General features: G+C 40.9%; 1 protein-coding gene across 4 annotated transcripts in view; it reads right to left on the bottom strand.

Annotated features, from left to right (window-relative positions):
* Positions 1-4,982, bottom strand: part of aox6 (aldehyde oxidase 6) — a 42,843-nt gene extending 37,861 nt beyond the window's left edge. For 3 of the 4 annotated variants that reach the window (XR_014568768.1, XR_014568769.1, XM_083757601.1), the window contains exon 1: positions 2,449-2,557. Coding sequence is in view for 1 of the 4 variants with exons in the window: in XM_083757601.1 (XP_083613727.1) it covers positions 2,449-2,505 (57 nt within the window). In the remaining 3 variants the exon portion in view is untranslated. Of the gene's footprint in view, positions 1-2,448; positions 2,558-4,975 lie in introns of those variants that run through there. The other variant, XM_083757602.1, reaches the window with a different exon arrangement.
* Positions 4,983-15,623: the final 10,641 nt, after the last annotated feature.

Genomic DNA, 15,623 nt, shown 5'->3' with positions numbered 1-15,623 from the left:
CATGAATGGAACACATCCTACAACATAGTGTCTAACATGAATGGAACACGTCCTACATTCTACAAGTGTCTAACATGAATGGAACACATCCTACAACATAGTGTCTAACATGAATGGAACACATCCTACAACATAGTGTCTAACATGAATGGAACACATCCTACATTCTACAAGTGTCTAACATGAATGGAACACATCCTACAACATAGTGTCTAACATGAATGGAACACATCCTACATTCTACAAGTGTCTAACATGAATGGAACACATCCTCTAGTCCAGGGGTTCTGAACCCATGGGTCGCGACCCCTCGAGGGGGGGGGGGGGGTTTGGGGGGGTTGCAACTGAATGGCTGATATTAGAGTTTACAATACATAGTACACATAGTGCATGCATAAACTTTCCTTAATGATTATCCGGTTTCAGTATTCATTTATGATATATTTTCTCTATTTATTAAGGCTATTTTTGCAGTCAGTTTGTATTGGGGGCGGGGAGGGGGTCGCGAGACAGCGCCAAAGCATTTTCGGGGCTGCCCAGCCAAAAACGTTTAGAACCCCTGACCCCTAACCCCTAACCCCTAACCCTAACCCCTGCGCTAGTCTAACAGTGTCCAACATGAACCCCTGCTCTAGTCTAACATAGTGTCCAACATGAACCCCTGCTCTAGTCTAACATAGTGTCCAACATGAACCCCTGCTCTAGTCTAACATAGTGTCCAACATGAACCCCTGCTCTAGTCTAACATAGTGTCCAACATGAACCCCTGCTCTAGTCTAACATAGTGTCCAACATGAACCCCTGCTCTAGTCTAACATAGTGTCCAACATGAACCCCTGCTCTAGTCTAACATAGTGTCCAACATGAACCCCTGCTCTAGTCTAACATAGTGTCCAACATGAACCCCTGCTCTAGTCTAACATAGTGTCCAACATGAACCCCTGCTCTAGTCTAACATAGTGTCCAACATGAACCCCTGCTCTAGTCTAACATAGTGTCCAACATGAACCCCTGCTCTAGTCTAACATAGTGTCCAACATGAACCCCTGCTCTAGTCTAACATAGTGTCCAACATGAATGGAACACTACAGACTCCTGCCCTTTGGGCCACATGGCTCGGGAACTGTTGGTTCCTGAGGCTATTATGTACACCACTTATTTGTTTCTAACTGGATTTCTGAAAAAACAAATGGCTGTAGTAACTAATTTTACCCTTGGGCAGTGGTGGAAAAAGTCAAAAAGTCAACAACAAAAAAAAGTATCAATACAGCAATATAGAAAAACTCTGTTACAAATAAGTCCGAAATTCAAAGAATTCAAAAGTAAAAGAAAGAAATTAAAAAAAGTATTTCAGAATCAGAACTGCCTTTTTTGAGTGAATGTGTAATTTGGTTTAGCCGATTCAGTACGGGAACCCCTTTGAAAAAGTGGTGCAAATCTTTGAATATATATTCTTTCAGACTAGCGAACGTTTTTAACTGGTTGCGGTTTTTCGGGCTTGTAACATAGTGGTAACACCCTGCACATAGGCCTACACATTACACACTAGCAGATGTACAAGCTCACAGCACAACTAAGCTTGCATAGCCCTACAGCTTGTAGATCTGTTTGATTTTAGCCAAAGTTAAAATCTATGATGAGTTGACACAGATGCTTTCCTGGTTTCAATGGGTTAAACACACCGACATAACTAATTAAATCAGCATGAATTCAATGTAAGTCTTACTGCTAGTAGAAAGCTGTTTAAATCACTGACTGACACTTTACTGCTAGTAGAAAGCTGTTTAAATCACTGACTGATACTTTACTGCTAGTTGAAACCTTGTTTAAATCACTGACTGATACTTTACTGCTAGTAGAAAGATGTTTAAATCACTGACTGATACTTTACTGCTAGTAGAAAGCTGTTTAAATCACTGACTGATACTTTACTGCTAGTAGAAAGCTGTTTAAATCACTGACTGATACTTTACTGCTAGTAGAAAGCTGTTTAAATCACTGACTGATACTTTACTGCTAGTAGAAAGCTGTTTAAATCACTGACTGATACTTTACTGCTAGTAGAAACCTTGTTTAAATCACTGACTGATACTTTACTGCTAGTTGAAACCTTGTTTAAATCACTGACTGATACTTTACTGCTAGTTGAAACCTTGTTTAAATCACTGACTGATACTTTACTGCTAGTAGAAAGCTGTTTAAATCACTGACTGATACTTTACTGCTAGTAGAAAGATGTTTAAATCACTGACTGATACTTTACTGCTAGTAGAAACCTTGTTTAAATCACTGACTGATACTTTACTGCTAGTAGAAAGATGTTTAAATCACTGACTGATACTTTACTGCTAGTTGAAACCTTGTTTAAATCACTGACTGATACTTTACTGCTAGTTGCAACTTGTTTTTAAATTACTGGCTGATACTTTAGTAGTTTGTGTTTCTTACCTTTTTCCCATTGACATAGAAACACAAAATGTCTGTCTGCTTCTCTGTAGTAGACATTGTTTGTCTGTTTGTTTCGGTTTCTCTCTATCTGTGTGTAACTCTCTCTCTCTCTCTCTCTCTCCCCGCCTCTTTTGACCTTAAACAACCATGGTAACTTAAGCAGCCAACATCCCATAGCCCGGAGGGACGGGCCGTCCTCATTTGCTAGTGGCAGACACTCTCAGAGGTACAGAGGCAGGGCCAAATGTTTTTCTAGGTTGTGTTGTGATTGTGTAACTTTGTAAGTTCACTCCAATTTCAATAATAAGTGATGTATTTATCTTCTTTGTTATAATGTGGTTAGGTCTAATGTTCTGAGTGATATGGTGTAGCTGCACTGAGGCTGGCTGGGGTTTGTGACGTCAGACAAGATGTCAGTCTCAGGAGCAGTTGACTGAGGGGGCTTCTAATTTGTTCTATCTTTAACTCTTAATTGGCTGGCAAGGGCTTTATGATGGTAACAGGCAGAGTCACTCATTTTAATATGGCTCCAAAATTGAATAGAGGTATATATTTAGAAGTTGAGGATATTGGCCTAATTCAGCCCTGCATGCAGAGTTTGGGCTTTCCCACTTCTTTCTAGTGGGATAATAGTTTTGCAGAATGTCTTTTTTTCCCTCTCTCTCTACCCAGGGGGCAAACCACTTTTTTTTTTAGGAAACCTGCATTTGTCATAACGTACAAAGTTGTCCACCAGAAATAATATCATGACCCCGTAGGATCACAACCTATATGGACAACTCGGTCAATTTTGGTGCGCAAGTCCAATATGGCCAAAAATCCACCGTAGACATGTTATGAGCTACTTTCTGTCAAGAAATTCTGTGCAGGTGATTTTGTGATTCTGTGCTGGAGTTTGGAAGCACTCGTCGTATGTCACTGAACGGCCCTGCGTACCACCCGTTTCGAATTTGCACATAATGCAGGAGGCAGCAGCGCAACCCGTTAACAAAAACGAGTGCTTCCAAACTGCAACACTTAGAAAAAGAATCACCTGCAGAGTGCAGAGGATGTCTTGACAGAAAGTAGGTCATAACATCTCTACGTTGGATTTTTATGAAAAACAAGCTCGGCAGATTGAAAGAGGATAATTCAAGCTTGGACTACAGCTGCAATGTTGGTGAGTTTAACGTTGTTTAATACAAGCAGATTGCAAACCAAATTGGATGAGTGGCTGGGAAGACCATGGGCATGTCCACCCCCCCCATCACTCCCCAGGCCTTCTTGTTGACTGTTTGTTTATACTGTATGTAACAACAAGAGCCGTTCTAGGGCTAAGATGTTGCAGTTTTACTAACACAAGTGTAACAAAGTTAGAAATATTGTGTCTACACAATCATACTCTGGACTCGCTCCTGGCATTTAAACACATTCATATAATATGACAGCATACGGTACACACCACACACACACACACACACACACACCAATCTGGTTTCAGAACATCCCACTCCACTGACACATGCCTCCTCTATTTGAGCGACCACATCAAACACGAGGTGGATGCTGGAAAATACTGCGGCATGGTCATGCTGGACCTCCAAAAGGCTTTTGACACCGTGAACCACTCCATACTGGTTAACAAGCTGCTATTGATTTTAATAGCACATCAGTGAGCTGGATGCAATCCTACCTGGAGGGGAGAGAACAGATGGTGGAGGTGAACGGAACACTGTCCCCCCCCCCCCCCCCCTCCCAGTGAGCTGTGGCGTCCCACAAGGAAGCATACTAGGGCCTTTACTGTTCCTAATAATATGTTAACGATCAGCTTGTGACTGCAACTTGTTCCTGTTCGCAGACGACTCAGCACTGCTGGTCTCGGACAGGAACAAACTGCAGGTTGAAAAGACCTTCAGCTCTGAACTCGGTAGAAGTGCATTCACCTCTTGGTACCACAGCACCTCAAAGGCCCTTAAAACAAGGCTCCTGACCTCCCAAAACAAACTGGTCAGGTTCCTAGTTGGCCTCACCCCCCGAACCCACCTCACCTCACCCCTGCCCACTTTGACAGGCTGGGATGGCTTAGGGTGGAACGCCCTACCAACAGTCATTAAGACATGTGAATCCCTTGACTCCTTCAAAACTGCTCTCAAAGGGCACCTACGGACGGCTGCAATTCAAAACTGGCCTCTGTAAAATCTGAATCCCCCCCCCCCTTTCCCCTCACTGTATATGTATATTTTCCCTTTTTGCTTCCTATATGATGAATTCCTGTTCTGTTCTTTAACTATATAGAAGTGTCTATTTGTATGTCTCTAAATGTTTTGATGAATTGAACAATGTGGACCCTGTTGTAAACAAGTGTAATGCTTAATTGGGTCGTCCACTCACAGTTAACAGTCTTTGTATTGAGTTTGTGCTTTAAATGTACTGTAATTCTACAAACTGTTAATAAATATTTCAATCAATCAAAATGGAACAAAGAGTGGAAATTCATATATAATGACATAAAGTACAAACTGTGTCGTTTTCAACGGAGCTCTCTCACCTTCTTGTTTTTGTGTAACGCTGATCAATGTATGGTGGAAACGAGCGATCTAAACACAGATCCACGGACAGGGTTCCTTCTGCCTTAGAGAACTTTGGTTCCTACCAAAATAACTCAACATACTGCGCTGTGGAACCACGTGACACACACACAGGCAGTAATAATAAATGCTGCACAAGAGTTAGGCCACTAGGGGGAGCCATTGCTTCACTGAATAATTTTAAACTTTGAAACCATTTGATGAATCAAATTTAACAACTCAATGTCTTCCACTCTTCCACACAAACCATTGTGATGTTGCATTACCTACTTTTACTGGGGACCCCCTGGAAATCCCCCAAGGGCCCCGGGGTGTCCACGGACCCCGAATTGAGAAGCACTGGTATACATTCTACACTATTTGTACCACATTGTCACGATAAAAAAAAGAGAATAGCAGACCTACAAGCTCGTCGAGTGGCGCGCTATGAGTTTGTAGATCTGCTATTTTTCAATACAACACCAAAAGGGGTTCCCACCCAAAATGGGTTAACATTGTGAGCTTGTATATATTGATTTCAGAGTGCGACACCCATACACAATCAAGCATAAAATGACTTGTCTTAGTTTCACTGGATCTCTTCTCCAATCCTCGCCTAAAATTATTGTAATAATCATTAATGTCACCAATATTCAATATTATTTGACATACAGTACCGTAGCGCAGTGATTCTCAAATGGCTTCATGTCAAAAGGACCCCCAAATTCGTTGGCCACAGGCCAAAAGATATTGTACCAGCCTATATGCCAGGGAGCCCCATACAAGATTTGTACAGTTAAAATGTAGGTAGACAAACATAAATCAATAAATAACATCATACAATAACTGTAGGAAATGCAATTTATTTGCAATTTTTTAATAACATCATTCCTCAGATAAAAATGCAATGTTACAGGAATATACATCAGAGATTAATTTAAAACTTGCTTTCAAGGGACCATACAGTCTATATATACTTTTTCCATGTCTTTTATTTATTTACTGGTAGCGTGCGTTTATAAGCAAGACAGACTCTGCCACCAAGGACAGACTGACAAGTTACAGATACAAACTGTACATCACCTATTTACAAATCAACTTTTTGTGTGTTTTTTTAGTTCACTTTTTATTGAAAATAGGAGTAGAAAAAGTGATTGAATTAATATTCTGGTTTATTTCATCCGTATCCCTTTCCCTAAAATGACAAAACAGGAATAAAAAGAAAGGATTTTTATTTTATTTTTACATTTTTTCAAAGCAAAAAAATAAAAAATAAGAAGGGAAAAAGGGGCGTGCCAACGGTGAGTCATCACCGAGGAGACGAGGTAACCGAGGAAACCAAAAATGAGGCTGGGCCAGTGTTACTATAGCAACCTCACAACCAATGGGATCCCTTGCATGGTCAAAGCAGCTGAAGTGGCTCGTTAACGCACCTTTTGTCAATGTCTGGCCCGGGGACCACCAGGGGTCCGATTGGAACACCGACAGTCCATAACTCTGAGTGTACAAATGGACGGGTCCAGTCGGTTCCATTTGTACACTCTCAGAGTTAAATTAACGTTACAGTGTAGATCGGGGTTTGCGTCCGTGGACAAATGCATATCAAACCGGGGGGGTCCTTGAAATGAAAAAAGGTTGAGAATCACTGAACTATACTGTCAAAATCCTCAGTGTTAATGTAACTCTGAGAGTGTTCCACCCAGAACCGTAATAAGGGTCCATTTGGACTCCCGGTTGGCCCCCAGAACCCGACTGCAGGAGAAGAACCGCAGCGGCTTCAAGTGAAATGAACTCTGGTCATTACAAAATGGCCACCTAGCTGTCTCCAAAGCTACCGTAAAGCACAATGATAACACCTCTAGTTCATTTTCTGACCGTATATAAATAGTGCTGTTATTATTAAATACTACATTTAACAGTAGCGCCACTACTAAGTAATAATATAACAAATATACGTTTGTTGGTCTCTGCTGTGGGTATCTCTCTCCCAAAAAAATACACCCCCACCCTCCCGCAAATAGTTTGGATATTTCTTAAAAAGCAAACAAAGAAAGGTTAAAAGAAAGAGTCCTGTCAGTTTTCCTTTGATAAACCAAACCCACAAACATGTTAATAAATTAATAATAAATGAATTGAATTAGTATCGAGCTTTGGACTTAAATGGCTCTGCTGTTAACTCGGTATATGAATGTATGATCGTATAAGCCAACTGAAATGCTCCATAGTATCGGCTTACTGCATATTGTCGCTGTTTGGGCAGAAACCTTGTATCTCCATATAGCCTTTAATGATTTATTGTTTTTAATAAATAAATACCATATTTGATACTTTTCTGTATGACAGTGTTGCACAAAAGTAGCAAAAATACCTGACCTAGAATTGCTATTTATTTTTAATTCCACCTATAATGACATGCCCAACAGAGGGATGTCATACTGTAGGTCTGAAAGTCGTTAAAATATTTCTATAGCTAATAAAACGGGATCTCCGCTGAGGGTTTGTTAAGTCGCATCGTGACAAAATAATGGGAAATGCCGGTCCACAATGGAGAGGATGCGGTACAACAATGGCTGCCGGTCCACAATGGAGAGGCTGCGGTACAACAATGGCTGCCGGTCCACAATGGAGAGGCTGCGGTACAACAATGGAGAGGCTGCGGTACAACAATGGAGAGGCTGCTGGTACAACAATGGCTGCCGGTCTACAATGGAGAGGCTGCTGGTACAACAATGGCTGTCGGTCTACAATGGAGAGGCTGCCGGTACAACAATGGCTGCCGGTCCACAATGGAGAGGCTGCAGGTACAACAATGGAGAGGCTGCAGGTACAACAATGGAGAGGCTGCGGTACAACAATGGCTGCCGGTCCACAATGGAGAGGCTGCGGTACAACAATGGAGAGGCTGCTGGTACAACAATGGCTGCCGGTCCACAATGGAGAGGCTGCGGTACAACAATGGAGAGGCTGCAGGTACAACAATGGAGAGGCTGCGGTACAACAATGGCCGCGGTGTTTGACTTGAAGATACTGGACAGGCAGTTAAAATAATCATCATGTGCTTCATGTCTGGGCTCACCTTATTCCCATTTGAAATACAACAGTGACTTCAGAGGAGGAATACAAAATAAGATTCAAAACTATAGCAGACTTACAAGCTCACAAGGCGTTGCACCGCGACACGTGGTGAGCTTGAAGATTTGCTAGTTTTGATAAACTTTGAATGTTGAAAATGTCAATGCCAAAATTGGGACACCAGGGGGAGAGTTATGAGGAGCACGGCTTGAAGTTGTGCGACTTGCCCGTTTTTCCTCCCGGAATTTTCCCCAGTGAGAGGGATAACTTGTAATATATACTATTGGCAGTTTGTATTCTGAAAGGCATTATCATTTTACTTATATTGACCCTATAAACAATTTTGTATCATTTAGTATAATGTAAGGTTTTTCCCACTCAATGGTACCTCGTCAGATAATCCCCACATAGCCTACAACAACTTCCGTGAACCGACTTCACTGTAGCCTTTTCATAAATTATATTTGTACTTGGGCTGTTCTGTCGTGAAAGTTTATAGTTAAAGATATTCAAAGTCCAGCTGTCTGCCGTCCAGCCTCTCCCACCCCTCACTGGGGACGATTCCGGGAGGAAAACAGAAAAGGGGCGAGTTGTCCTGTTACCGCGGTAAGTACTGGGAGCTAATGGTAGGTGTTGTGCTCCACCTCAGCAATCCATCTCCCAGGAGGTCTAGCGACTATAGCGCATTGTGAAACCAGGATGGACTCCCATCTCCCAGGGGTCTAGCGACTAGCGCATTGTGAAACCAGGATAGACTCCCATTACAAATGTAACCCAAAATGGACAGTCGACTATGAGGATGTTACCGTATAGCCATTTTTCTTTAAAATATTTTTCAATTTTGATACAATATACGGTAGAATAATGCACTGTGCATGTGTGAATGATGACAAATCTTCATTACTGTACATGCATCTACAGAAACGGATCAGTTTTCTGTTTGACGTGTATCTTGATAAAAGTCTTTCCTCTGCTCTATACTGTTACGCTTCTCTTACATCCCGGTATGAACTTGATCTTAAATTATATTATTATCGATCAGACTAATCTAATCTTATCAAAGTTTAGTCTTCAGTGTACACCATTTATGTACAGGCAGAAATCACAGACAAATGCCCAAACCAAAAGGAACCGTATCTATATTGCATTCTAAACTTAAATAACATTAAAATATTGGTCAAAACCAACGCTATACCCTTCCTCAAATAGTTTCCTAAATCGAATTCCATTCAACTCACAACAAAACTCACCTCCTTTCTTTATGATATTAATTTTGTTGAAATAAAATACTCCCATTATAAGATCACACCTCCATCCATTTATAATCTTATGAGATTAGATAGTTTCTATATTAGGTTATCTTCAGATACCAAACATTTTGAACATGTATAATTATGTCATCTCCATTTTCCATCCGTCTATACGACGACGATAAGTATAACCCACAACAACACTGTTTCCTCCAAGCAAACCAAATTAAGGGAATTCAAAATCTTTACTAATACAATATCATGTCAATTGTGCCTAGAAAAAAATAAAATCTATATATTAAAATATGTGTGTCAGGATCAAGTGATCGATAAAGTATTTGGCTTACAAGAATATATAATAATGTTGCTCTATGGTAGATATGGCGGAGGAAACTGAAAGGGATTCTCTCTGTAGTCAAACTATTTGTGGGGGTTAAGAATACACCCCGAAGTCACTCAATTCTACATAATATATCGTACAAATAATATAATTGATAAAAAATACATAGATTATACCTTTATGCAATTATGATGAATGAGCACAGCCTTATAAAACTGACCTGGGTCTCTAAATGTACACAACTACTCAACTATATGACTTACTTATCTGCATCTGGAAATTATCTAAAAAAGGATGTTTCAAGTCATCTGAACCCTTCTCTGGAAGAAAATAAATAAATAAAAGCTACATATTATCTTTTAAGCATAGAGAGTCCTTGATAAACCAGAGTTTATTTTGTTAGATATGTATAATAGTGCCAAAAACAGTGTTGTGCAGAGGTGTGCGCACACACACGTGTGCACGCACACGCACACACACACACACACACACACACACACACACACACACACACACACACACACACACACACACACACACAACACACACACACACACACACACACACAATATATGAGAAAGGAAGGCATGTGTCTCAGAGCTACAAATATCTACACCAGGGAGTTTACTGGTTTGTCCTTCAATTCCTCTCAACTGCAGGTTTCACTAAAGCATGTTAGAACTATACGACCACATACAGAAACAGAACCATCTGATTCTGTTTGGCATGTTAAAGCATGTTAGAACTATACGACCACATACAGAAACAGAGCCATCTGATTCTGTTTGGATCAAATGGCAAAGTGAAATTGGCCATTTTTGTCGAAGAGATGGAAAAAAAATCCAGTTTACCAAGCCTTGGGGCTTTAAGTAGTTAATTCTTGTTGGCTGCTTTATCGGATTTGTTCCCACCAAAAAAAGAGAGACCAGAAATTCTGCTGTAACCAATGGCTGGTCAATTAACTAACGACTCAGCAGCTATAGTGTCAAGTAGAGGAAACGACTACATTTTCCCTCGTAGCTGTAGCTAACCGGTGTTAAGTTCACAAAAGCAGAATAAATAATGGACATTAACAAGGACATCATCAAACATTGCTTAATAACAATCAACATTACTATGGTATTTAATTGGTCAACTTTAGGACTAAATGTAAGGTGCACCAAAAAAAAGGAAAAGAAGAACAGGTAAACAATGATTATTCATTAAACCAGTGATACACAGAACCAACATTCCAGCCATTTCCTGTACCACTGAGCATTAAAATGTATCCATTCTATCATTGGTTCTACAGCTAAGATGCTTTGGTTAGCATGCAGGGGCGTCCTTAGGAATCTGGAGGCCCGTTTCAAGACCAAATATGAGGCCCCCATATATACCTATGACATAATTATTCTGTTGATACAGCCGTATTGATACAAATAGTTTGACTGTTCAATATCACACACACACACACACACACACACACACACACACACACACACACACAACCATTACTCTCGACAATTAGCAACAACAACACCTCTCCTCATCCTGTCGTCCCTTCACAATTAAAGTGTCTCCCCTTTACCTCCCAATGCTGCACAATACAGGTTAACATAAAATAGGTGTAACTTAACATTGTGGGAGAGAGCGAGGAAGTGAGTGAGCGAGATAGCGATAGAGAGAGCCAAGAGTTGACTGACGCCTGCCGTTCAGTTGGAGCTCGGAGGCCCCCCTGAGGGTGGAGGCCCGTACTCAATTGAAACTGGTGAAACATAGCTAAGGCTTCCTATGAGCCCAGGTATAACCTACTGACCTGGAGTTAAAAGCATTTTGTCAAATAGTTATTTTTAAGGGCTGTATTTATGGAATGCTCTAATGTCACCAACTGAAATGCGGTTTAATCTCCTCAGTAAATATCAATATAACTTTAATATAAATATCAATATAACTTTAACCATACTATATCTTCATAATCAAGATTTTATCTCACTAAATACATTCCATTCGGTCTTTTATAACCGTGTGTGTGTGTGCATGTGTGTGTATATATATTCCTATATAATATACAATCATTGGCTAGAGGTGAGACAAGATACAATAACTTATGTACGATCAATAGTAGGCCTACATCCCTGGAGAGACGCCGGTGCACATAAAACATCATCAGTAACTTGGATACACAATGTTACCGTCTGAAAACCCTTCTGCAAAACAAACGCAGCGAAACAAATAATGTACCAAACCGTCACAATCCCATAACTCTTCCATAACATTCATGAATCCTCCCCTGTCATCTGAAATACCCGTTTCACCCGTGGCTCCTCTTCTAGATGCATCGTTTCCCACAGGCGACTATACGTTGTCAGCGTGTCATTGGGACTCCAGACTGACCTGTAAACACACTATAATGAAACATACTAGCCCACTTCCAGTGTAGGACTGAAGCCATATGAAACACCACTGGGACTGCGCTGGTCCGGGTTAAAGTTATAGCCACGCGAGACAACCAGCTACATTTATTTGGGTCTGCTCACGGCTCACAATATGAAGAACATAATTGGGTACACTCTTGTCTTTGTACTATTTAACTGGACTGTATAGTTCTTGACATATGGTTCCCAATTCTGCTCGCTAAACAATAATGTCTTAATACCGGCAGTACTGTGGGTTCTGGTATATAGAAAACCAGCAGTAATAGCTGCATTGGTCACCCAATAATCAGTCTCATTTGCTCCAATCAACACAAATCATTCCATACCGATATGATAGTAAACCAGCAATAGTAGGAATTCTGAGAGGATAGGATATGAAACCACCAGTATTGGTGTTCTGGTATGAACAAAACTGGAGGTCCTGCAGGTAGGATACTGTATAAAAACCAGCAATACTAGAGGTCCTGGTAGGATAGAAACCCAGCAGCATTAGGTAGGATGGACCTGTAAGGGTCCATTTGGTTTCATTTCACACTCTCAAGAGTTAAAGATCTTTGGTTACCAACACTCGCATCATTTAGCTGGGGACCACCTGGAAACCCCTCAAGGAGCACTGGTGGTCCCAGGACCACTGGATGAAAACCACTGCTCTAGAACATCGCCACTTCTGCTCTGATCTCCTCCACAGTTATTTACCATCCTGTCCAAGTTATTGCATTGTTTTTGCATAATTATGTGGGATGCAGCGGGCGCGCCCAGTTTCACTGCAACATGCTTCTGTCACCGCCTGCCTGCCGTGCTATTCTCCATATGCGGCCATCTTACCATATAAGTTAATGGCAAGGTGCTACCTAGGTGCTAACTTCCCATAGACAGCCCATTCATTCAAACAGAAAAAGTCCTGTCTGATTGTATTACACAACGTCAAACTCACCAACATTGCAGCTGTACGGAAAGCTTGAATTATCCTCTTTCTGTCACTCAAAGTGTTTGTTTCATAAAAATCCACTGTATACATGTTATGAGCTATACTTTGTGTCCTTGCAGGTGATTCTTTTTCCAAGTGCTGGAGTTTGGAAGCGCTCGTCAGACATCACTCAACTGTCCTGCTTTGAATTAGCACATGATGCAGGAGGCAGCAGGACGTCGCTTTACTGAAAACGAGTGCTTCCAAACTCTGATGGAAACATGGCCGCAACTTCCTCTTCTTCCACAAGTTCTGTTAAATGCACTCACCTGCTTTCCCTGCTCTAACTAGCTGCTGATTGGACAGCTTAGTAGTGGTGGAAGGTAACCAAGTACATTTACTTATAGGTACTTGTATTCTACTTCTACTCCATTATGTCAGACGCCAATAGTGTACTTTTTGTTTTTACTCCACAACAATTATGTGAAGTTTCATATTATGATAAAAATAAATAAAAAATAAACATTAACCAATTAACGCATCAATTAAAAAATAGCCAATCTACAAGTTTCAAGACAAAGACATTTTTTAGTACTTTGGTCATTTTACTTTATACTTTTTACTTAATACTTTTTCCAACACTGGTGAGTGCAATGAACATTCTAGGGCCTCACTCACACCTTTCTATCTAGCATACAACATGGATGCATGCTAGATGTAGGCAAGATGTACAGTAAGTGTCATGGCCGCCCCAATGCATTTCCAATGGAAGTCACATGGTTTGATACAGCTTTCGGCTGTGTTTCGACTGCCCCCCTCCCCCTCATACAACACAAATGTTGTGTCAAACCATGTGACTCCCATTGGAAATGCATTGGGGCGACTAAAGGGCATTCTTAAGTACATGTTGTCTAGAGCTGGAAGGAAAAGAAGTGAGATGCCTGCTGCTTCAAAATGAGTTACTACTATATGAGTATACACAGTGCACTGCTTAAATACTCCATTGGACTCTGGTGTCGCACGCCAAAAATAGTCGATCTACAATCTCTGAATGCAATGCGACATGATTTGATCCGACATGAATGGTAACCGAAAGAGGAAAAGAATCCTTACAGCGTTGAGTGTCGTTTGAGAAAATATCAACAATGGTCCTCCCCTTTAAAAATGTTAATACTTTATTTCTGTGTGGCAAAAGTATGTCATACAATAATATTTGTTGTTTAGAATCCCTTGTGGTTCATCTACTTTCAAATGGAAATCATTAATTTTAATGTAGAAGCCATAAATGATCCTTCTATACTTGTTGAGGTGTGATGTGTTTTAGTGCTGATTCATTAACATGAATTATATTTTAAAGCTAAGTTCGCACTTCATTGCACAATCTTGAAGAATATGATGTATCTTAATTTTTTCTTTATGTCTCATGACTTCCATCTAAACAGAGTTGAGCTAAAGGTGGATTTCCAAGTACAGAAGAGCTTTCAGGGGTGCTATAGCGGCAGTAGTGGAGGTGTCCGTCATGTGAACATGGTGTCATACGAACTGCTAGACTTACAGTGTGTGTAGTATATTGTTGCTGTCGGGCATATTCTAACTTTTTTGTGGGCTTTTTTCTTTCTCCCCGCAAATTAACGCCCGCCTACTTGATCATACTACAGCGTCACACAAAAGCTTCAAACGGAGCAGATCCACAAGCTGGAGAAGCCACATGTTTTGAGCTCATTTATCTGCAACTTTTGCTTTTTTTAGAATTTGAATACTGAAAAGTAACAGTATTGCACATTAGGAGGTTTCCACGCGACAGCGACGATATACTGTACTACTATGACCCTCTAGGAGTCTAGGTCTAGGCTCTGTACCCCCTGTATATTTCAGTATAACTAACCACATGAACCCTCGCATCCCAACGCAATGCGTTGTCTTGTCAGCTTGTAGATCGTCTAAAAATAACTGAGGAAGCTTCCACTTAAAGAAGCTTCTTTAATGACTGGGACCACAGGAGGACAGAGCTCTCCGTCTGCATCGCCACCGAACCAAACAATCTCGCACTAAATCCTTACACGTATAAGCTCCAAATGTGAATAAATCATAATACGAGATCAGAGCTCATAGAGGAAAAGATTTGTGTTGGAAGTCCTGTAGTGTCAGACAGTCTAGCAGCGCTATTATAGGTCATTTGACATTTGACCTGTCAAATAATTGTGAGATAAGCCGTGTGTCCAAAGTGTCATCTGTCTAAGCATTCTACCCACGAGGTCAGTGATTCTAAACTTTCTTTTGAAATGTCAAGGACCCCCATCTTGGCAGGCATAAGACCATGGATGCGCATAACTCTGAGAGTGGACCCTTATAGGTCCATTTGGACCTGTAAGGGTCGAGTATCAATCATGCCCGGACCCCACACTGAGAACCATTTCACTGTAGGAGTAAGTGTGGCGCCATGACCTCATGAGTTCTACCGTCTACAATCATCTTTCCATGGAGAAGAACAGCAACGGTTGTCCTTCGGGCGGAGCTACAAGGCTTGTTGATTTTAACCTTAAAATTAAATCTGACTGTATAGCTACCTAAACCTCAGGTTCACCTCAGTGGAGATGTTGTACTTAACCCTAAACCTAAATGCAGGTATGGGTGTGTTGGTGCTGT

Source organism: Protomyctophum parallelum (genome assembly GCF_964188405.1).
Source record: "Protomyctophum parallelum genome assembly, chromosome: 22".
In the NCBI taxonomy this organism is placed as follows: Eukaryota; Metazoa; Chordata; class Actinopteri; order Myctophiformes; family Myctophidae; genus Protomyctophum; species Protomyctophum parallelum.
The sequence above is the reverse complement of the archived record's forward strand: the minus strand, read 5'-3'. Positions and strand labels throughout refer to the sequence as shown.